The sequence below is a fragment of the Carettochelys insculpta genome, chromosome 1, assembly GCF_033958435.1.
Source record: "Carettochelys insculpta isolate YL-2023 chromosome 1, ASM3395843v1, whole genome shotgun sequence".
NCBI lineage: Eukaryota > Metazoa > Chordata > Testudines > Carettochelyidae > Carettochelys > Carettochelys insculpta.
The window spans coordinates 379906990-379929552 of NC_134137.1; the positions used below are offsets into that span (position 1 = coordinate 379906990).

At 48.4% G+C, this 22563-nt stretch overlaps 2 protein-coding genes across 6 annotated transcripts in view; one reads left to right on the forward strand and one right to left on the reverse strand.

The window, feature by feature from the left end:
* PPP6R2 (protein phosphatase 6 regulatory subunit 2) overlaps positions 1 to 10055 on the reverse strand; it is a 168259-nt gene extending 158204 nt beyond the window's left edge. For both annotated transcript variants that reach the window (XM_074976508.1, XM_074976499.1), the window contains exon 1: positions 9862 to 10055. The gene's annotated coding sequence lies outside the window, so the exon portion shown is untranslated. The remainder of the gene's footprint in view (positions 1 to 9861) is intronic.
* Positions 10056 to 20007: 9952 nt separating this feature from the next.
* The window catches only part of DENND6B (DENN domain containing 6B), a 40242-nt gene continuing 37686 nt past the window's right edge, over positions 20008 to 22563 (forward strand). For all 4 annotated transcript variants that reach the window (XR_012642470.1, XM_074976549.1, XM_074976559.1 and 1 more), the window contains exon 1: positions 20008 to 20215. Coding sequence is in view for 3 of the 4 variants with exons in the window: in XM_074976549.1 (XP_074832650.1) it covers positions 20045 to 20215 (171 nt within the window). In the remaining variant the exon portion in view is untranslated. The remainder of the gene's footprint in view (positions 20216 to 22563) is intronic.

Below are 22563 nucleotides of genomic sequence, written 5' to 3' on the forward strand. Positions count from 1 at the left end.
GCATCTGAAGAAGTGAGTTAACTCACGAAAGCTCATGCTCTAAACTTTTCTGTTTGTCTATAAGGTGCCATAGGACCCTTCGTTGCTGCTAAATAAACTGGAGATAATCTTCCTGCACAGATGCTGTACTGCACCCCATATTATGTTCCTTCACATTTCATATGAAGGGCTTGAAAAAGCAACTTACTCAAGAGTGAATAGAAGCTTTGTCCCAGCAAGCAGAATCAAAGAGATATCATCCCTCCTACGGAGACAGGAGATAATGTACTGATGTTTTAACAGGTGGGGAGTGAGAAGAATGGCCTCTGAGACGCTCATATTTTAAGACAGGAGTGCCAAAAGTGGGCAAAGAGCCCCCCCGGGGCGGGGGGGGGGGTTGAATTTCCTAAGGAGGGTGAAGCATGATCTCCTGCTGAGCGTCAGGCTCATCCAGCTCAATAAAAATGCTGAAATGTTACTGTTTTATGTATGTGTATTCGCATTTATTTACCAATTAATAACGTTTTTACATTCCACATACTTATTTTCTTACACATGCCAATAGGGTTTTCTTTTTTTCATATGAGCATAACCTCCATTTCCATCAGTTTGAATTATGTTAGGCAAGTTGGGGGAGGGGCTAATTGCAGAGACGTAACATGGGGCCTGATGTAAAACATTTGCTAATGCCTGCTTTAAGAAATGGAATGAGAAGCAGAACCTGGGAGGCCTTGGGCCACCAACACACACAGGATGGAAGGAGGGCAGCAGCAGCCAAGCCTGAGGACCTTTGCACACTGATTGATTAGGACAGTGTTTCCCAAACTTAAAACATTCTCGTACCCCTTTCGAGATTTCAGCCTTATCGGCGTACCCCTCTTCCAGTGCCATCCCAGTGCTTATCTCCTCAATTTTACTAATTTATTTTCTGCCATGTACCCCTTGAAATCCTTTCACATACCACCAGTGGTACATATACCACACTTTGGAAAACACCAGATTAGGAGATGGAATTTAATGTTTTGCAGGGACCATAACTGATTGTAATGAAATGTGACAAAACTGATTGGGGAGTAAAAATGACACTGATAAAGAACAATCAGTCTCTTAAGGGGATATGGTAGGGCAGAAAGATGTGCAAATGGAAATGATATATGGACATTTTGAGGACACAATACCCTAAGTTTCCTAAAAAAGACTTAGGAGATTTAATCTCTGAACAAGCAAGGACAAGCACATCTCCCACACTACAGTGCTAGACAATGAGGTATAGGAAGGTGGAGGGCAGCCATCGGAGGGGTAGGAACAAGTTAAGAGCTACCTAGAATTGGAATTCATATTCAAATTCGACACATTAACACGTGGTATTAACAGAGACACCAATTATCTCACGCATTACAAGGACTGCTTCCCTTCCTTTGATGCTCATAATTATCTCAGGCAGGACCATTAACACCCCCCTTTCTCTCACCCCACCCTTCAGTTCTATGCACTTGATTTGCCAGTTTTTATTGCAAATTTTTTTGGTCCTCTGTACTTATAAATGTCAATCTGTATTGGAAATTAGATTGATCTGATGAAGTGGGGTTGTTCCACGAAAGCTCACCACCAAATAAATCATTTTGTTTGTCTTTAAGGTGTTACATTTCTGCTGTTTTGTTTTGCTGGAGTACAATCTAACATGGCTACCTCTCTGCTACTATAATGAGGATATAGTAACATCAGATGTATTTTTCCTGCCAGTACAGATAACACTGCCAAAAACAGAGGAGTCAGAGGACACAGGGCTGGAGTACACTGAAAATTTCACTGCTGTTCCCCCACCTCAGTCTCCTGGGGTACCACCCCCAACACCCATTTTTCAATCCTTCTTTCAGAAAATACCTCCAATAACTGCCTCTAGTGCTGCTGATACTATCTTTGCTAAACAAAACTGCAGTCATTACCAGTTGATTTCATTGCTGCTCTTGGAGGTCTGAACAGCAGCAATGAAAACTTACAAAAGTGATCTGTGCTTGTACTGTTTTAACCAAAGACACCAACTGCAAACTCAAGACAGCATTGCACAGGTTACTTTTGGTTCATATTTGAAAGGGTTTGGTGTGGAAGGGTTGTTTTATTTTGTTTTTCCACAACCATAAAGGTTAGAAACTCAATTCCATTTTGTTCCAAAAGAAAAGCTTAACTTCTACAGAATCTAATGGCACTTGCTTGAAAAAGCTTTCTAGTTGCACAGCCCAGCATACTTTTTTAAGACTTATCTGTATGGCTTAAACAATTTACTGTACTCTGTCACTTAACCATAGAATTCGCTTGCCTTCCTGTTTCCTTTTTGTGTAAGGGTATGGAGGAATTAGTGACTGTCTAAGATTATCACTTACTACTTGTATTCCAATTCCACCTAAGGACCAAAAGTCATGCATCAGAACCCCTTAGTATTAGGTCCTGTACAAACAAAACATGCAGATGTTCCTGCCCCCAAAGAGTTTATAATCTAAGATGAAAGACAACAGGTGCAACAACAATAGGAGACCAAAAGGAAGCAGTGAGACAATACTAGTTGTCACAGCTCACCAGCGGCCTAGTATCTCCATGCTCAGACTAAAGATTTTGATTTCCTTGTTTTTTCACTTGAGGTTCTTTTGTACTAACATCTTCTTTTTCCTCAACTTCCTGCAGAATTCATATTTGGAATGATCCCTCCAATAAAGATGTTGATCTTAGTTATACTCTATTCATGACTATGCAATGGTTCTACTAGAGTTACTTCTCACACCAAGTTGTGCATTACTTAGGATTAAAATTAGAGTAGCTTCTCCTGTCTGTAAAACTAACTACTCCAAAAAGCAATTGTTTAAGGGTATGGTGTCAAACTCCCACACTGCCAGCCAAATCTAGCCATTTAATGAATTTATCCAGTCTGCATGACCAACTCAAATTATGCAAAATCTCAGGTTTTGTTTCAGGGGGAGGGGGTAGCTTTGGTTCTATTACTAGTTTTGAAAGTGAATCTTCCATCTGTGGAACAAATGTAATCAGTACAGTGATACTGTACAGAGTTTCCAATAGACAATGCCTGAAACAGCTGCTGTGTCTGCCTCCATCTCTGACTAAGGTGTTATTGCTAAACTCTTCCGACAACATCTTAATGTCAACATCAACTATTTCACTGCTCATTATTTTAACAGGTGAAATGAAACACAGGTGACTGAAGCCCATGCATGGCAAGGGGAACTGCAGAGGGAAAAAAGGAGGGGATACAAACACATGCAAGGGACAATAAGGAAGAAAAAGAAACAAGAGGCTTAGAAATAGTAGTGGTCATAAAAGACAATATATTTTCCTGTTAAAGGATAACGACAAAAAACAGGACATTTAAATAGTAGTAATAATGATTAGAAGTTATCATGTAGGAACCATATACTGTCCTTGATCTTTGTATAAACCTACTGACATCAAAGAAAGATTCCCCATGGAAAGAGGGTACCATGTTGTCTTACATTTGTACCTTATCCCACAGATCATAATAAAATACTGTACAGAACTCTGCCTTCCCCACAGAATAAACAGGAGAATCCTGTTAAAGGTAAGATATGGAGAAACATTTAACAAGTTATACAAATAGTTGAAATCACTCATCAGTTTAGGTTTATTAGCTCTGTGCTTTCTCAGCATTGTACAATCTTTCATCTTCCTGATTCAAAGACTGGTACAGAAACTCTCCTAGCATATTTGTATTCTTACGACTTAGAGTTTGTACTCATTCAAGTCTTCTTCATTCAAATATTTTATCTTAGCAAATTCTATGGAATTTTTTAGTTATAGTGCTACTCTCCCAGCTCTTTAACCCCATTTGTCCACCTCACATAGTTTATAAATATGTATCCAGGATGTTGACATTCTACCATGTTTCAAAAGTGCTGATAATATTAAGGTCCTCTTCCATTCTCAAGCATTCTAGCTCACATATTTTTGTTTGTAAGCTTCTCACACCAATAAGCAGAGCAATGTCCCATCCTTGAGGCTTCAACTGTGTTACCAAAATGCATAGCTGATCATGAATTTTACAAATTTTCTCTGGGCCATGGCCTGCAATTTTTGAATGTGTTTGAATCACCCCAGCCACTATGGATAAAAAGTAAAAGAACTTAGCATCTCCATGTAGAACATTTGCTTAGAGCTCTGCTGGATTTCACTACTGTAGCTGCTGGGGAGATGCACGTGCACATGTGTATCTCCCCAGCAGCTACAGTAGTGAAATCCAGCAGAGCCTCTAAGCACATGTTCTATATTCCCTGGTGAAACTGCTTGGAAGGGCAGCATCACCAGGGAAGGTGAGAAGCTGTGGTCAGGTTTATTGCCTGCTTTCCTGACAGTCTCTGAACACCCCAAGAAGAGCAAAGTAGTACTCAACTGGCTGTGCCTGGGCACAGAACAAGGCATAGAAAGGATGGCTCCCTTCCCATGTACAGAACTCAGAAGGGAGGAGAATAGGTACAAAGACAGGTGATTCCCTTTTTTAGCCAAGGTTAGAACTGTTTACAAGTACTGGGGAAAGTCAGTGTGCAAGTAATGACAGCTAGTTCTTCCCCAATGCATTCCATGCACCACAGGGTGAAGAGAAAGAGGGGTCTTTGCCAGCTCTGTGTTCACTTGGGACTTCTCTCTGCCAGAAGCATACTCAGCTGGGGAACCTTGATAGTGTTTTCTGCTCGCTGTTCACATAGGGACCACAAAAGGACAGGGACAATGGCAACATCTACACTTACAGGTAGATGATGCAGCCACAGTTGATCTTCCAGAATTAGATTTAGTCCGCCTGATAGGGACATGTTAATCTAACTTAAAGGGTACCTGGGTTGGCACCAGTACTCCTGCCCCTCATTAGGGAAGCTGATGGGAGTAAACCTTCCAAAATGGAGACAGTGCAGAAGCCTGAACTAAGGTATGTCGACTCTAGCTATGTAATTAACATAGCTGGAATTGAGTACCTTAATTCAACTTTCCCTGTGAGTGTATATCTGCACTATACCCCTAAAAAAGCAATGCTGGAAGCTCTTCACCTTTCTCAAACGTCCAAAGAAGAGGAACAAGAATGATTAAAGGTCTAGAGAACATGAGCTATGAGGGAAGACTGAAAGAACTGGGTGTCTTTAGATTGAAAAATAGAAGACTTAGGGAGGACATGATAGTGGTTTTCAAGTACCTCAAAAGGGGTTACAAGGAGAAGGGAGAAAAATTGTTCTTCTTGGTCTCTGAGGATAGGTCTCACCTCAAAAAAGGATAGGTCTCACCTCAAAAAAGATATATTGGCATTAGAAAAGGTTCAGAAAAGGGCGACTAAGATGATTAGGGGCTTGGAACGGGTCCCATATGGGGAGAGGCTAGAGAGACTGGGACTTTTCAGTTTGGAAAAGAGGCGATTGAGGGGCGATATGATAGAGGTATATAAAATCATGAATGGTGTGGAGAAAGTGAATATAGAAAAATTATTTACCTTTTCCCATAATACAAGAACTAGGGTACACCAAATGAAATTGATGGGTAGTAGGTTCAAAACTAATAAAAGGAAATTTTTCTTCACACAGCGCACAGTCAACCTGTGGAACTCCTTGCCCGAGGAGGCTGTAAAGGCCAGGACTCTATTAGGGTTTAAAAAAGAGCTTGATAAATTTTTGCAGGTTAGGTCCATAAATGGCTATTAGCCAGGGATAAAGTATGGTGCCCTAGCCATCAGAACAAGGGCAGGAGATGGATGGCAGGAGATAAATCACTTGATCATTGTCTTCTGTTCTCCTTCTCTGGGGCACCTGGCATTGGCCACCGTCGGCAGATGGGATGCTGGGCTGGATGGACCTTTGGTCTGACCCAGTATGGCCATTCTTATGTTCTTATGTAGGACAAGGAGCAATAAATGGGCTTAAACTGCAGCAAGGGAGGTTTAGGTTGGACATTAGGAAAAAAATTCCTAACTGTCACAGTGGTTAAACACTGGAATACACTGCCCAGGGAGGTTGCAGAATCTCCACCACTAGAGATATTTAAGAGCTGGTTAGACAGACATCTATCGGGGATGGCTTAGACGGTGCTTTGTTCCTGCCATGAGGGCACGGAAGTGGACTCAATGAACTCTGGAGGTCCCTTCCAGTTCTAGCATTGCATGATTCTATGAAATACACTCGACCTCCACGCTTAGAAGTCTGGACAGTATGGCAATAAAGACAGATTTTACTTCTGGATCCAGCATCAATTTTTGTTTAACTTTTCTATGACACACTTTACTGAAACATGTATTCGTGATGTCAACCTCTCTTCTAGTGCAGCTGTAATTTCTGTTTTGTTCTTCACGATTGGATTACCTTCATACAACTTGATATCCCCAACAGAGGGGCTTTTTCGTACATAAGCACCTTTCAGCACCTCTCAACTTTTCTGTACCTTCGAGTTCAAGTGACTCAGCCAAAACACTACAATTGTTCTATGCCAGCATTCTGTTCCTCATTTGGCTAAGTGGAGCCCATCCCTTCTCTTACAGGCTCTCCCTTCACTAAAAAGTTTCTCCAGTAACTAGTTTTCCAGCGATACAAGCCAGGATACTCTTTTGGGTTCCCAAGCAAAAGTCCCACCAACTATCTAACTTTTGAAATCATCATATTCTACAACAATATGAAGTACAGCAGTCATGAGGAAAAACCAGCACACCAAAACAAACAATTCTGCTCATATCCAATCTTCTACCACTCTGACACCTCAGTGTTTATTATTAAGGACGTTTCAACATGATCTTTATCTGCTTCTTTTGCACATTCCAAAACGTAAGTCAATTTGTCATAGCATCACAGTCAGTTCCTGTGAAAATTATTGCATTACCATTGCCAATTGCCACAGCTAAAACAGCCAAAGCTGCTAAAATAGTTTGGAGTGGAAGGAGTTACAATAGTTACAGAAAAGATTTGGCAAAAATCAGTGATTTTTACCCCCTTGGCCTTTTTTTTTTTTTTTAAGCTATAGCTCAGACAAACTGTCCTAATAAAACCCCATGTCTGTGAACAGTTACTCATATCCTTCACTTTAAGCACATACGTAAGTTATTACAGAACTGGGGACTAAATATATAAAACAAATTTTATCCCTTCTTCTTGAAAAGGTAAAAAGTTTTACTACAGAAATAAGCTTCAGTTTCAAGTTTTACTAGGTTAAAAATGAATACAGCATTTTTCAGATTATGAAAAATACCTCTAAGCTTTATAGGCTTGTCTTAATTTCTCCTTTTTCACTTCCTAATTTTCTCTAGCTAATACAAAACAAGGCCTTCAAATTAGGAAAGAAGCTTTTACTAGTTTGTCAAGAAATACAATCTTCCTGTAATAGAGAGATAGCCGTGTTAGTCTGTATTTTTGAGAACAACAAGAAGTCCTGTGGCACCTCACAGACCAACAGATATTTTGGAGCATAAGCTTTCGTGGGTAAAAACCCACTTCATCAGATGCATCTGACAAAGTGGGTCTTTGCCCACGAAAGCTTATGCTCCAGTCTTCCTGTAAGAAAGTTCCAAGGCTGAAGCCACAAATGGACTTACTACAGTTCCCACCACAATTTCTAGATAAAACTGAGAAGCAGTAAATTACTGTTATTTTACATGTACAGTAGTTACCAAGCCCAATGGCTTCCCTAATAATTTCAGATCTAGTCTCTGAGAGGTAGCCGAGTTAGTTCACAGCTTCTCAAAAAACAAGCAGTCGGTAGCCACACAGACTCAAAGTCAATTATTCCTCCTAACCAAACTGACCCTGCACTCCACGTGACCTTGCCAACATGATCTCTGCCAGTTTCAGAGTTTAGCCAACTGTTATGAATGACTCCAGAAGGCTAGACTGTAATATGCCTTCCATTCTTCCTCACCACTTCTTATAAGAACCCTGAAAAGCAAATATTAATGTCTCACATATAAGAATAGAGAGAAATTTAAACAAACTCTATAGATAATGAAACCCAGAAACATTGAATTAATCATCCAAATTCTATAGTAAATGGATTTTAAACTTCTACCAAAATAAGACCAAAAAAACCAAACAAACAAAAACAAGGAATTTATCAGTGTAGCTACTTTGGATTTCAGCACCCGCTGACTATTTTTAAAATAAATCAGTAACAAAAAATATCTCAAAGCATGTAGTTAATTTTGATTTCAAGACTAAGAGTAAGTTTCTGTCAGTAACTAAAATTTGCTATTGAAAGGGACAAATATACATGAAGTAGTAAAACAATACATATCTTTTATTATGGACCCTGAAATATCGGGGGGGGTGGGGGGGAGGGATACTTTGCCTTGATAAATTTCTTCTAAAAGAGTAAATCTAAGCTGGGAACTTAAAATAAGCAAAACTTACAAATGCTCAAAGGAGTAGCTAATTCAGCTAAAATGCCATGGGGAAAGTACAATAGTGTGGCAGAAAACAAGCACAGGAGGTGGCATTTTGTTGGGACCAAGGCTGGAGATCAGGATCTGCAGGAATGGAGGAGGCGGCGGCAGCAGCAAAGCAAGATATGTTTCAAAACACTGGGCCTCCCAAGCATCCACAGCTTGGACCTCCTACAGAAAAGGTAGGTGCTTTACAGCTAGGGATGGCAAAAATACCATAAGATTCTGGCGATCTGAGAAGCAGACAAATTTGGGACACACCTGGGGCTCAGGGTGTCAAGTCAGGTGACTGACATGTCCAAGGATGGTCACTGGTGTTCAAGTGGGGAGGTGGATACTGGGGGTGAGAAAGTGTCAAAAGGGGAGGCAGTGGACTAACAAATTCCAGGGGTAGGATAGTCATGGGGGAGCTAACACACCCAGGTGGCCAGGTGAGCCACAGCAGGACAGCTTAGGAGGCGAACACATCTTGGAAGAGACCAAGGGTGTGCTGTGTGAGCTAGGGAGGCAGATACACCCAAAGTAGGAGAACAACAGGTGTTCGGGAGCAAACATATGCAAGGACTCGGGGGCAGACACAATAAGATTGACCTAAGAGTACCACAGTGGGGCAGGCAAGCTCAGGGTACCACAAGAAGGCAAGCAGGGGATCTGATACTTCCAGGGCCCGGGGCTCATGGATGTTCGGCAATCCAGAGCCACAGACGCACCTGAACGCACCTAGGAGAGAGGGTGCTCAGGAGGACAGGCACACCGGGACGCGGGGGTCTCAAGTGTTTCACGGCAGGCGGGGCACACACACTGGCTCACATCCCCGGAAGCGAACAGACGTTGCACGTAGGGGTTCTCAGGGGAGCAGGGGCAGCCGGAGATGCAGACACCTCAGACACCGCCGGGGGCTCAGACAGGTCCGTGGAGGCCGATGAGAAGAGCCACATCCCAGGGAAGAGGAGACCCGGTGAGGGAGTTCACAAGGCAGACACCTCTGGAGGACTCAGGGAGGCTACAGGGGGGCGGCGCGGGGCGGAGGGGGGCGGCACACGGAGGGCCCCAGGCAGCGCCCGGGAAGTCAGCGGTGTCGCAGGGGAGCTCTGGGCAGACCCTGAGGCGGCGGCGTAGGGGGGCGGCGCGGACAGCTCAGGGCAGGCTGAGAAGCAGCGAGGGACTCCGGGGTGTCGGGGGGCGGCTAAGCGCAGGCTCGCCGGGGGCAGGCGCACGGCGGCGGGGAGGGGTTCAGACAGCTGGGGGCAGGCGCTCAGCGGGGGGCTCACACGCCTCCGGGGCAGGCGGGGGGCGCAGACAGCGGCGGGGCCGGGGGCTGGCCCACAGGAGGTGCAGGGGGAGGGGCTCCCACAGCGCCGGCCCGAGCTGTCAAGAGGGCCGGGGGCAGCCCCGGCCGGGGGCTCCGTCCCCCCCCTCGCCGCCCCAGGGTGCAGCCCGGGCTCGGCCGCGGGTCTCACCTGCTCGGGGCCCGGCCTTCCCCGCGGCGGGCCCGTAGCGCCGCTGCCGCTGCTCCCTGGGCTGCAGAGGCCGCGGGCGTGGGACACGTCCCGGGCCTGGCAGCGGCGCGCTCCCCGGCCGGCCTGCGCTGTCACCGAGCGCCGGGCTGAGGGCTCGGCCACCACAGGCTCGCTCGCTCCAAAATGGCGGCGGGAGCGGCCTGCCCAGACCCGGGAAGGGGGCGGGGCGAAGGGGGCCGGGAGGCGGGGCCGGCAGCGAGCTGTGGGCGGGGCGGGGCGGGGCGGACGGAAACCCGCGGGGCGGGGGTGAGCGCGTGAAGTGGGGGAGGTGACGCCCCGCTGCGAGCGGGGCGCTGGGGGAGGGGGAGCTCAAGGGTAGGAGCCGGGGAGGGTTCCAACGCGGCCCCGGGAGGGGGAGCGCGAATGGGAAGGTTCCACTGCACCTGAGGAGGGGGAAGGTCCGGGGTCTGGCGAGGGACGGAGCGGGGGACCGGGGAGGTTCCGGGGCAGGTAGGAATGGGGTTTGACGAGGGATGGAGCGGGGGAACGGGGAGGTTCCGGGGCAGGTTGGAATGGGGTTTGGCGAGGGATGGAGCGGGGGAACGGGGAGGTTCCAGGGCAGGTTGGAATGGGGTTTGACGAGGGATGGAGCGGGGGACCGGGGAGGTTCCGGGGCAGGTTGGAATGGGGTTTGACGAGGGATGGAGCGGGGGAACGGGGAGGTTCCGGGGCAGGTAGGAATGGGGTTTGACGAGGGATGGAGCGGGGGAACGGGGAGGTTCCGGGGCAGGTTGGGATGGGGTCTGGCGAGGGATGGAGCGGGGGAACGGGGAGGTTCCGGGGCAGGTTGGGATGGGGTTTGACAAGGGGTGGAGGGGGGGAATGGGGAGGTTCCGGGGCAGGTTGGAATGGGGTTTGACGAGGGATGGAGCGGGGGAACGGGGAGGTTCCGGGGCAGGTTGGGATGGGGTTTGACAAGGGGTGGAGGGGGGGAATGGGGAGGTTCCGGGGCAGGTTGGAATGGGGTTTGGCGAGGGATGGAGCGGGGGAATGGCGAGGTTCCGGGGCAGGTTGGAATGGGGTTTGACGAGGGATGCAGTGGGCGAATGGGGAGGTTCCAGGACAGGTTGGAATGGGGTCTGACGAGGGATGGAGCGGGGGAATGGCGAGGTTCCGGGGCAGGTTGGAATGGGGCTTGGTGAGGGATGGAGCGGGCGAATGGGGAGGTTCTGGGGCAGGTTGGAATGGGGTTTGGCAAGGGATGGAGCGGGGGAACGGGGAGGTTCCGGGGCAGGTTGGAATGGGGTTTGGCGAGGGACGGAGCGGGGGAACGGGAAGGTTCCGGGGCAGGTTGGAATGGGGTCTGGCGAGGGATGGAGCGGGGGAACGGGGAGGTTCCGGGGCAGGTAGGAATGGGGTTTGACTAGGGATGGAGCGGGGGAATGGGGAGGTTCTGGGGCAGGTTGGAATGGGGTTTGACGAGGGATGGAGTGGGGGAACGGGGAGGTTCCGGGGCAGGTTGGAATGGGGTTTGACGAGGGATGGAGCGGGGGAATGGGGAGGTTCCGGGGCAGGTTGGAATGGGGTTTGACGAGGGATGGAGTGGGGGAACAGGGAGGTTCCGGGGCAGGTTGGAATGGGGTTTGACGAGGGATGGAGCGGGGGAACGGGGAGGTTCCGGGGCAGGTTGGAATGGGGTCTGATGAGGGATGGAGCCGGGGAATGGGGAGGTTCCGGGGCAGGTAGGAATGGGGTTTGGTGAGGGATGGAGCGGGAGAATGGGGAGGTTCTGGGGCAGGTTGGAATGGGGTTTGATGAGGGATGCAGTGGGCGAATGGGGAGGTTCCAGGACAGGTTGGAATGGGGTCTGACGAGGGATGGAGCGGGGGAACGGGGAGGTTCCAGGGCAGGTAGGAATGGGGTTTGACGAGGGATGGAGCGGGGGAACGGGGAGGTTCCGGGGCAGGTTGGAATGGGGTTTGGCGAGGGATGGAGGGGGGGAACGGGGAGGTTCCGGGGCAGGTTGGGATGGGGTCTGGCGAGGGATGGAGCGGGGGAACAGGGAGGTTCCGGGGCAGGTTGGGATGGGGTTTGACGAGGGGTGGAGGGGGGGAATGGGGAGGTTCCGGGGCAGGTTGGAATGGGGTTTGGCGAGGGATGGAGCGGGGGAACGGGGAGGTTCCAGGGCAGGTTGGAATGGGGTTTGACGAGGGATGCAGTGGGCGAATGGGGAGGTTCCAGGACAGGTTGGAATGGGGTCTGACGAGGGATGGAGCGGGGGAATGGCGAGGTTCCGGGGCAGGTTGGAATGGGGCTTGGTGAGGGATGGAGCGGGCAAATGGGGAGGTTCCGGGGCAGGTTGGAATGGGGTTTGACGAGGGATGGAGCGGGCGAATGGGGAGGTTCCAGGGCAGGTTCGAATGGCATGGGAGGAGGGAAAGTTCCGTGGCAGATTGGATTGGCATTTGGTGAGAGCTGGAATGGGGGATGGGAACGTTCCGTGGCAGCTTTGGTTGGCTTTTGGCGTGGAGCAGAATGGGAGGATGGGAAGGTTCCAGGGCAGGCAAGAACTCCAGCTGGCAATGGAAGAATTGGCTACTTATACCCTGATATTATGGCTGCTGAGTTATGGAAGTTTCGTGAATGACTATGCAAAAGGCTTTCCGAAATTCTAATATAATATAATAAAATAATATCTGTTAGTCTATAAGGTGCCACAGGAATTTTTGTTGTTTTCGAAATTCTAAGTATACTACATTGGCTGACTCACCCTTATCTACATGCTTGTTGACACCCTCAGAGAATCCTGATAAACTGGTGAGGCATAACTTCCCTTTAAAAAAGCCCTGTTGGCTCTTTCCCTACATAATGCATTTTTTTATGTCTGATAATTCTGTTTTTACTATAGTTTCTATTAATTTGTTGAGTATGGACTAGGGTGACTGCTGAAGAGGGACACACAGGGCACCAACCAAATTCCATTGCCCCCTACCATGTGACTCCTCCCCCAACATCCTGTAGCCCAGAGCAAAGCCAGGACATCATTTGCCCCATGTGCCACTCCTGCTCTGCATTTTCCCTGTCCTTGCTCTGCCCTCGTCCCACTTCTTCCACCAGGTGTCCTCCCTGGAGCCACATTGCTCTGGGGACTCACCTTGCGGCCTGGTGTCCACAGCAGGAGTTTGGTTCATACACACTCACTGGCAGAGTCAGGGGTAAGTGACACCATGCAGACCTAGCCCACTCCATCTTTTGGCTTTTGGCCTCGTTGCTCCACTTCCTGCTAATAGCCAGATAGATTTTTCCCTTGTTTAAAGTGCCCTGTACTCGTATTATCAAGGAAATTCATACAGCTGTAGCCACTACACATCCATTATATCTGGGCAAGAGTTCACCAGAAATATTACTGTAAATAAGAATGGTAGTGATTGGTCTAGTACCATAGGAGAAGCATACAAACAATAGAAGACACAATAGAGAAATATGCACCATCATGTCAAACAGGATCAATAATAGGCATGAGGCCAGCACAAATCCTGGGTGATCTCCAGTTGTCTCCCTTGACAGTTACATCTTCCAAGACTCAGATTACAGGGCAGACAAACAATCAAGCTCAGATTTAAAGTCTAATGATTAGTATCTTGGACACATAAGCTGCGTCTACACGTGCACGCTACTTCGAAGTAGCGGCACCAACTTCGAAATAGCGCCCGTCGCATCTACACGCGTCGGGCGCTATTTCGAAGTTAACTTCGACGTTAGGCGGCGAGACGTCGAAGTCGCTAACCTCATGAGGAGATAGGAATAGCGCCCTACTTCGACATTCAACGTCGAAGTAGGGACCGTGTAGACGATCCACGTCCCGCAACGTCGAAATTGCTGGGTCCTCCATGGCGGCCATCAGCTGGGGGGTTGAGAGATGCTCTCTCTCCAGCCCCTGCGGGGCTCTATGGTCACCGTGGGCAGCAGCCCTTAGCCCAGGGCTTCTGGCTGCTTCTGCGCCAGCTGGGGATCTATGCTGCAGGCACAGGGTCTGCAACCAGTTGTCAGCTCTGTGTATCTTGTGTTGTTTAGTGCAACTGTGTCTGGGAGGGGCCCTTTAAGGGAGCAGCTGGCTGTTGAGTCCGCCCTGTGACCCTGTCTGCAGCTGTGCCTGGCATCCCTATTTCGATGTGTGCTACTTTGACGTGTAGACGTTCCCTCGCTGCGCCTATTTCGATGTTGGGCTGAGCAACGTCGAAGTTGAACATCGACGTTGCCGGCCCTGGAGGACGTGTAGACGTTATTCATCGAAATAGACTATTTCGATGTTGGCTGCACGTGTAGACGTAGCCATAGGTAGTAGAGAAAGGACACCAAGGCTACGTCTACACTAGCCAAAAATTTCAAAATGGCCATTCAAATGGCCATTTTGAAGTTTACTAATGAAGCACTGAAATACATATTCAGCGCCTCATTAGCATGTGGGTGGCTGCAGCACTTCAAAATTGACGTGGTTCGCCGCCGCACGGCTCATCCAGATGGGGCTCCTTTTCAAAAAGACCTCGGCTACTTTGAAGTCCCCATATTCCTATGAGCAGATGGGAATAAGGGGACTTCGAAGCAGGCGGGGTCCTTTTGAAAAGGACCCCTGTCTGGACGAGCCGCGCGTCAATTTCAAAGTGCCGCGGCCACCCGCATGCTAATGAAGCACTGAATATGTATTTCAGTGCTTCATTAGTAAACTTCAAAATGGCCATTTGCATGGCCATTTCGAAGTTTTTGGCTAGTGTAGACATGGCCTAGAAAACCAAACCAGTCTATTTAACAGTTTTAATATAGTTACTAGCCAAGGGCCAGATTACAGTGTTGTAAATTTGGAGTAACACTGTTGGTTCCAAATATATATATATCTATTTCACTCCTCATGCAGGGTAATACCAGGTTATCAACACCAGATCACACCTTTTTTCCTCCACCCCTACTACAATCTGTGTGGTGTTAACTCTTTGAATCCTTCTTCCCTCTTCCATTCTGTCTAGATTTAGACTCAGGCATGGGGCCTGTAATTTGAGTGCCCTCTGCAGGCCTATCCCAAAGGGGTCGGGCAGGGCACAGGACACCAGGCAAACATCCTCCACCCACCCACCCACCTTCTAACTCTTCACCGTTCCACTGTGATTTCAACAGTTTCCACCCCACCATCAACCTTAGCCTGGTCCAGTCCACACAAGAGATCCACTTCCTGGATGCTACTGTGCAAATAAGTGAGGGTCACATAAATACCACCCTATACCGAAAACCCACGGACCACTCTGCTTATCTACACGCCTCCAGCTTCCATCCAGAGCACACTACACAATCTATTGTATACAGCCAGGCACTAAAGTACCACCATATTTGCTCTGATCCATCACACAGAGACAAACACCTAGAAGACCTTTACCAAGCTTTCCTCAAACTCCAATACCTACGTAAGGAAGTGAAGAAACAGATTGACAGAGCCAGACGAGTACCCAGAAGCCACCTGCTACAAGACAGGCCTCACAAGGAAAACAAGAGAACACCACTGGCAATCACATACAGCCCGCAGCTAGAGCCTCTCCAAAGCATCATCAGTAACCTGCAACCCATCCTAGACAATGATTCTTCACTCTCAGAGACCTTGGAAGGCAGGCCTGTCCTCACCTACAGACAGCCTGCCAACCTTAAACAAATTCTCACCAGCAACTATAGACCACAACACAGTAACTCTAAATCTGGAACCAATCTCTGCAACAAACCTTGCCGCCAACTCTGCTCACATATCTACACCAGCGATATTGCAGGACCTAACATCAACCATACCATCAGGGGCTTCTTTACCTGCACATCTACTAATAAAATATACGCCATCATGTGCCAGCAATGCCCTGCTGCAATTTACATTGGCCAAACTGGACAGTCTCTCCATAGAAGAATAAATGGACATAAATCAGACATCAGGAACAGTAACATACAAAAACCTGTAGGAGAACACTTCAATCTCCCTGGACACTCAGTAACAGATTTAAAAGTAGCAGTCCTACAACAAAAAAATTTCAAAAATAAAATGGAGAGAGAAATCTCTGAGCCACAAATCATTTGCAAATTTGACTTCACCAACCAAGGATTAAAAAGAGACTGGGAGTGGCTGGCCCATTACAAAAGCAGTTCCTCTGCTCTTGATGTTCACACCTCCACATTACAAATCCGACAATGGGCCACATCCCCCCTGACTGATCTGACTTGTTTTCTCCTCTCTTGGTGTATGCTACAGATAATGGGCCATTTCCACCCTGACTGAATAGACCTTTTCAGTTCTGGCCCTCCCTTTTAGTGGGACCCTCTCTTTAAATCCTCCTCTGAAACCCCGCCCCGCACTCATGCATCTGACAAAGCGGGTCTTTGACCACAAAAGCTTATGCTCCAAAACAGCTGTTAGTCTACAAGGTGCCACAGTACTTCTTGTTGTTTTTGAAGATACAGACTAACACAGCTACCTCCAATACTTCTCAAAAAAATGTCATTCAGCATAGTCTGTCAAGCTCTCAAATGGAACCCACCAGGAAAACACAAAAGAGGAAGACCTCAGACAATATGGAAAAGATCTACTGAGGCTGAAGGACTACAGCTGGAGTACTTCTGGGTTCAGTTAGAAGTTTTGTCCTGGGACAGAGTGAAATAGAGGAGACTGTAGATGAGCTATGCTCCACTCAGAGTACCAGGGTTTAAGTCAAGTAAATCAATCTAAGGTATCATTAGTTCGTCATTATCATTGGGAGACTGAATGATGGGTGACTGAGAAAGAAGTAGAAGCAGATCTTTAACACAAGTGAAATTAAAAAGTTAAAGTGGATGGTTGGAGATACAAGGATGGACCATGTTCAGCATGAACAGATTAGGGGAAGGGGTAGGACAGCAATTATAGAAAAATTAAGTCCAGATTTAGATGGTTTGGGCATGTGAAAAGAGGACTGGAAAAATATACAGAAAATATGTCCTGAGTTTAATGGCATGTCTACCCTGCAGTGTTAAATTGATTTATGTTGATGATCATAAGTCAGTTTACTAGCACAGGTTGTGCACATACACAAAATGCTTCTTGTGCTGATGCAGTTGCTCTTGCATCAACAGAGAGAATATCACATCATGGGTAGCTATCCTCTTGTGCACCTTGACACCCTATGTCACCCTCTGCCCCGATTAGCTCTGGGAACAGATCATGGTGCACCATGGGGATGTGCTTGCTGTCCTGTGACACGGTTCTTTCTGTCCCATCATTGCATGCACTTCCTATGTCATTTTGTGCTGTTTTTCAAATGCTCTGCTAAACTGTGTGCCTGCCAAATCTGCCTGACAGCATGGGTACTGAGCTGCTTACCAGTCTGGAGAGGAGCCTTATGAACACAATGGGGCTGGACCTGGAGCGTTTCATGAGCTGCAAAACAGAAAGTGAATCAGTGACACCTGCCATGGAAACAAATCATTCAAGATGGCTGCTGGTATCCATGGAGCAGCTTGCCATGGTGGGCTGCTGGTCCTGGGTTAGGGAAACAAACCCTGGGAGGTGGGACTGCATCGTTATTAAGACTGTGAGTTTGTCATGCAGCTCACAGAAGTCACAGACTCCAACACTTTCTGGGACCTCTCTGACTTCCGCAGCAGCCAGTGCTGCTGGTCTGGGAGCCATCTAAGCAGCCTGGGCAGTACCTGGGCCTGCCCTGCTGCGGTGTTTGTGGGCCACGGTGCCCTTCTTCCCCAGCAGCAGCTGGAGTTTGAGTGTGAAGGAGCTTAGGGCAGGAGGTTGGGACATGGGAGAGGGTGAATGTTCTGGTCAGTGCTTATCATGGGGGCTCTCTGGAAGCAGCGACATCTCTCCGGCAGCTCCTGGGCAGAAATGCAGCCAGGCAGTACCACGTGGTACCTCCACAGCTCCCCAAGGTTGCTTGTGAAAGGGGTTGATGCCATTTACTGGGAAGGCTATTCTGGATATTGGTGCCCTTTCCACAGACTAGAGTTAACCAAGTATGTCATCCTGAAGGTCTTTGCGTGCAAAAGCTTATGTACCAATAAATGTTAGTCTATAAGGTGCCACAGGACTTCTTGTTGTTTCTGCAGATACAGACTAACATGGCTGCCCTTCTGATATATAGCTGGAAAGTGACTCAGGAGTACAGAACAGGACAGATTTCCCCTAAAGAGACAGAGAGCTCGTCCTCTCAGAAACTGACCCAGCAGCAGCCAGTGTAACCCACACAGAACTATGTGTGGTTCACTGTCCTATATAGTGGTAGACCACGTCACAGAGAAAGAGTAAGTGTCCTCTGCAGCCTTAAGCTGAGAGCCAGTTAATCTTTAGCTCAAGCTGTAGAGGTGCCTGCATTAAGCTCCTAAGGTTCCAGGTTTGAGTCTGCTTGTAGGCAGCTGCACCAGCATACATGCTTTGTATCACTGTCACACCTACACAGTCTGTGCCCTATACAGTCATGTATATGCTGCAGGACATAATCTTTGTCATAAAGTCTGTCTTTCACACAAGGTCTGTTCCTCTTTCATACTCACACTCAGCCTGCAGCTCCCAGCCCCAACACTTCTACCCAAGACCCTGCCCCTTCTGGGGGGCCCAGAGCCAGTCTATGACCAGTACTAAGATGGAGTGGCGCTGCAAAAATTATTGCCCACTCTTGTACTAACATGGCACAGAGATTCAGAAATAGGCCAAGTTTAAAAGAGAACAGGCATATTGTGAAAAAACAAGTTTACTACTTGGATACCGACTGCTGAGTATTTCAGTTTCAGCCTCTCCTTAATTCCTTTACGCTGAAAAGTGGCTATAACAACAGTAGGATGGACAGAAGATGCTGTGATAAAATTTAACCTGATTACATTATTTCCTGCACTACACCAACTCCTGAATGTTGAAGGTTTTTAGCATCTTTGGGAATTTCCCCAGAAAATATTTTTTCCCCATTATTTTCAATGTGACTAGGAGTGGTTAGTGATTGGAGCATTTTATTTGGTTGTTAATTTTTAAAGTGTGGCTGCAGCCAAATCTTCTTTTGTTCTAGAGAAGAGGAAAGTGCAATGAAAGCCTCTCACACTCAGTTTTGCCACCACACCTCAATGTTAACAACCTGCCGTACTATTCCAGTCACAGGTTTTACACACCATTCTGCTAATTCATATTCATTCTGACCAGAGCTGTGCTTTTACTACCTGTTATTCCAGTCTCAGGCCCCCCCCGCAGCTCAGTGGACACCTTGTTAAGTTTGCCCAGTGGAGTAAAATAATAGGTGCTGCTGTTGTGGCAGTGGGCATTGTTCAGGCAGAAGCCTATTCACTCCCCACTGTTCATTAACAGCAAGGAAGGGTCCTGTGGCACCTTACAGACTAACAGAAAAGTTTTGAGCATGAGCTTTCCTCAGCACAGACTCACTTCATCAGATGGTGGTTTGGGAAATCTGCAGGCCAAGGTATAAATAAGCCAGAGCAAGGGTGGGGACAACAAGGTTCATTGTTATCTCACTGTTCATTGTTTACTTAGCTTGCCTAGAAGTGGAACAGTGGTGGGACTGAGTATTCTGGGCAAGTTTTGCAGCTGGGGGGTGGGCACGCAGCACAGATTCAGATGCCACCCAGCCGACTGGAAGAGCACCCACAGAGCGCGCGTTTTTCAGCTGGCGGCGCACAGCCGCTCGCGCCTCTGTACACGACTAACTTTATTTCACCCACGGAAGGGGAACACGAGAGGGCTCCAGCCTTAGAAGCGCTCCTGGCGCAAGCGACGGCTCGGTGCGTTGCTGCAGCTGGTGTCTTCCACCGCTGTGCTCAGGGGCAGCAGCGCGGTGAGCCCACGCGGCAGCTGGGTAAACTGAGGCACTGGCTGCGCGGCAAGGTGGGGGTGGAACCCAGGAGTCCTACCTACCAGCTCCCCCCACCCGCTCCGCCACCGCCCGCCCGTCAGGGACCCTGCCACGCCCAGCCCGGCCCACGTGGCTACCCGCCCTGGCCGCCAGACTCGCTGACACCCCCCCCACCGCGTTCCGGAGCGGCCGCTCTAGCCGCCCGGAGGCCGTCTCTATGGCTTTTTGCCCGCCGAGCGGGGCCTCCCGGGCGGCAGGGGGCGCTGCGGCGGGCGGCCGGGCCTGGGCGGGGACGGCCGCGGAGGGGAGCGGCCGCCGCTATGGACGCGCTGTGCAGAGGCGACCCCCGGCCCCGCGGCCGCCGAGGGGAGCCGCCCGGGGCCTCCGACTCGGGCCCGGGAGGCTCCCCGCTGCCCTGGGCCCGCTTCTCCGCCTGGCTGGAGTGTGTCTGCGTGGTCACCTTCGACCTGGAGCTGGGCCAGGCCATGGAGGTGAGGGGGCGCCGGGGGCGGGCTGAGGGAGGCCGTGGTTCTGCCGGGGCTCGGGGGAGGGGCCGAGCTGGCCAAGGACCGGGCCGGGTGAGGGGCCGTGGGGTGACGGGGACCTGAGCGGAGGAAGCCAGGGGGCGAAGAGGGGCATAGAACGAGGGGGGCTGGGGGAAAACCCCTTCACCCTACAGGCCGGGCCGGGAAGGTGAGCGGGGGCGGGGTGGGAGATGTGGAGGTGAGTCAGAGGGGTGATGAGGGAGCTCAGCAGGGGAGGCCGCGCAGCGGGTCCGGGTGGCCATGGAGGTGAGAGGATGGAAGGTAACTTTTGACCCCCACCTGGATCCTGTAAGGGATTCCTCAAAGGGGTGGGAAGGCGAATCGTCTCTCCTGCTAGTAACGGGCTGTGTGATCACAGGAGCTGCCCTATCCGTGCGCTTTATGTACAGTCTGTGAAACGGGGAAGGTGCTGACCTGCCTCCTGAGGGATCGAGCGTTACTGATTTTTATAACACTTTGGGGTCCCTGCATGAGATGAGTCAGAAGTCAAACTAGCACATCCCCGCATAGGAATTGTTTGGTCGAGGTTTTTGTTCCCAGGATGTTTACATTTATTTTTACTTTCTGTGCAGTTTGAAAATAAAATAAAACAAATCTTGCCCAAATTCGGTGTTTTAAATTCACTTTGGACTTGTTTCTTCTCAGCTAGGTCTGTTCATCCTTGAGAGAACATGCCAGTCTGGGGGTTGTGGTGGCACAGCAGGATAATTCTTAGCCCAAGTGTTTCATAGATCCTAATTGATACTTAAACTGAAAGAAGTTGAAATTTCACCCTTCGCTGCCTGTTGTTTGTTAGGTGAGAAGCGGGACTTGAACGTGCATGTTGTTGACTTGTCAGTGCAGCAGATCATCTCCAAATGGTATATTCTGTTTGTGTTTGAGATAAGGGACTGAAGAACCATGTATCTGACAGCACCAGCTGCATGGAATGCAGTGGGCCATCTTGGGACCTTAGCGATGCCACATCATTTTTACTTGTTTAAACCTAGGGCAGGCCTGTGTCTGGTCCTTCTCAGCCTTGTGACAGAGCAGAAGTGGAACCCATCAGTGCTATCTGCAGCAAGGGAGAGATTCTGCCTAGATTGCTGAGAACTGTCAGCAAATGATAGGCAAATTGCACAGCACATTTGCATATCTCCTGCTAATAGTTCTGTCAGGAGAGGCTTTCCCCAGCATTTTGTCATGGTGGGTGAGCACCGTACTTTTTTGCAGCGACCTCTGGCAATCTGTGTATGAAGATTCACTGGGGCCAAAAAAAAGCCTTTCATTCTGCGTGTTATTGGAAATCCATGGAACAGTAGCGTGTGTCTTATTCCAGAGTAGGTGCATTCCACATGTGGCTACTACAGTGCTACAAAAGAGGTAGATCTGATTGGAACAAGATTTGCATTTTGAGACCTGTAATTGCTGAGGACTTCATCTGTGTACTAAGCAATAAGGAATCTGTATGACGCTCCTTTGGTTACAAATTAGGGGGAAGTTCCTGCCAATTTGTCTATAGCTTACCTTGAGACTAAGGTTGAGAATTCTTAGGATACATCTACACTTAGCAGGAGATCAGTCTGGTCAGGATCGATCTTCCAAGGTTTCACACACCTAGTGGGGACAAGCAAAATCGAGCTACCGGGGCTCAACAACCAACCCCTGTACTCCTCATTATTGCAAAGAGTGAGGGAGGTTGGTGAAACAGTTTATCCTGTCAGCCTCCCTCAGTGAGGATGGCCAGATAAGTTAATTGTAGATGAGTTGATTCTAACTGTGCAACTGTAGCTGGAATTGCATATCTAGGATTGACTTTCAAGTCTAGCGAAGGCCTGCCCTCAAAGTGTGCCTTACTACTGCCTCTGTTGGTCAGTGCCTGCTCATTTACTGAGGCCATTGTTCCAAAAAGTGAAAAAGAAAAGCAATCTAATACTTCTACTCTTTAAACCTTGCTTCCACCACTGAACAAGAGAGTGAAAAATTATTCCTCCTTTGTACTTTGTAGATAGTCATTCCACACACATTCATTCTAAATCCTGGGCTAACTTAACTGTTTACTGGCCTTTATTTTATTTTTTAAAGTGCTAACTAGCTTTTGGAGAAGTGTAAAAATTAAAAACCCTGGAGACCTAATTTTTTCAGCCATGCTATAGGGTTCTTTGAAACTGTGCTGTCTCAAATATTTTTTTTCTAAAGATAACGCTTCTGGAGATATCTAATAGAGTGGAGCTTTCAAGGTTATTTAAATCAGTAAATTCTTTTCTTCCCCCTGCTGGTCTAGATCTGTGTAAAATCCACTAAATTGGTGAGAT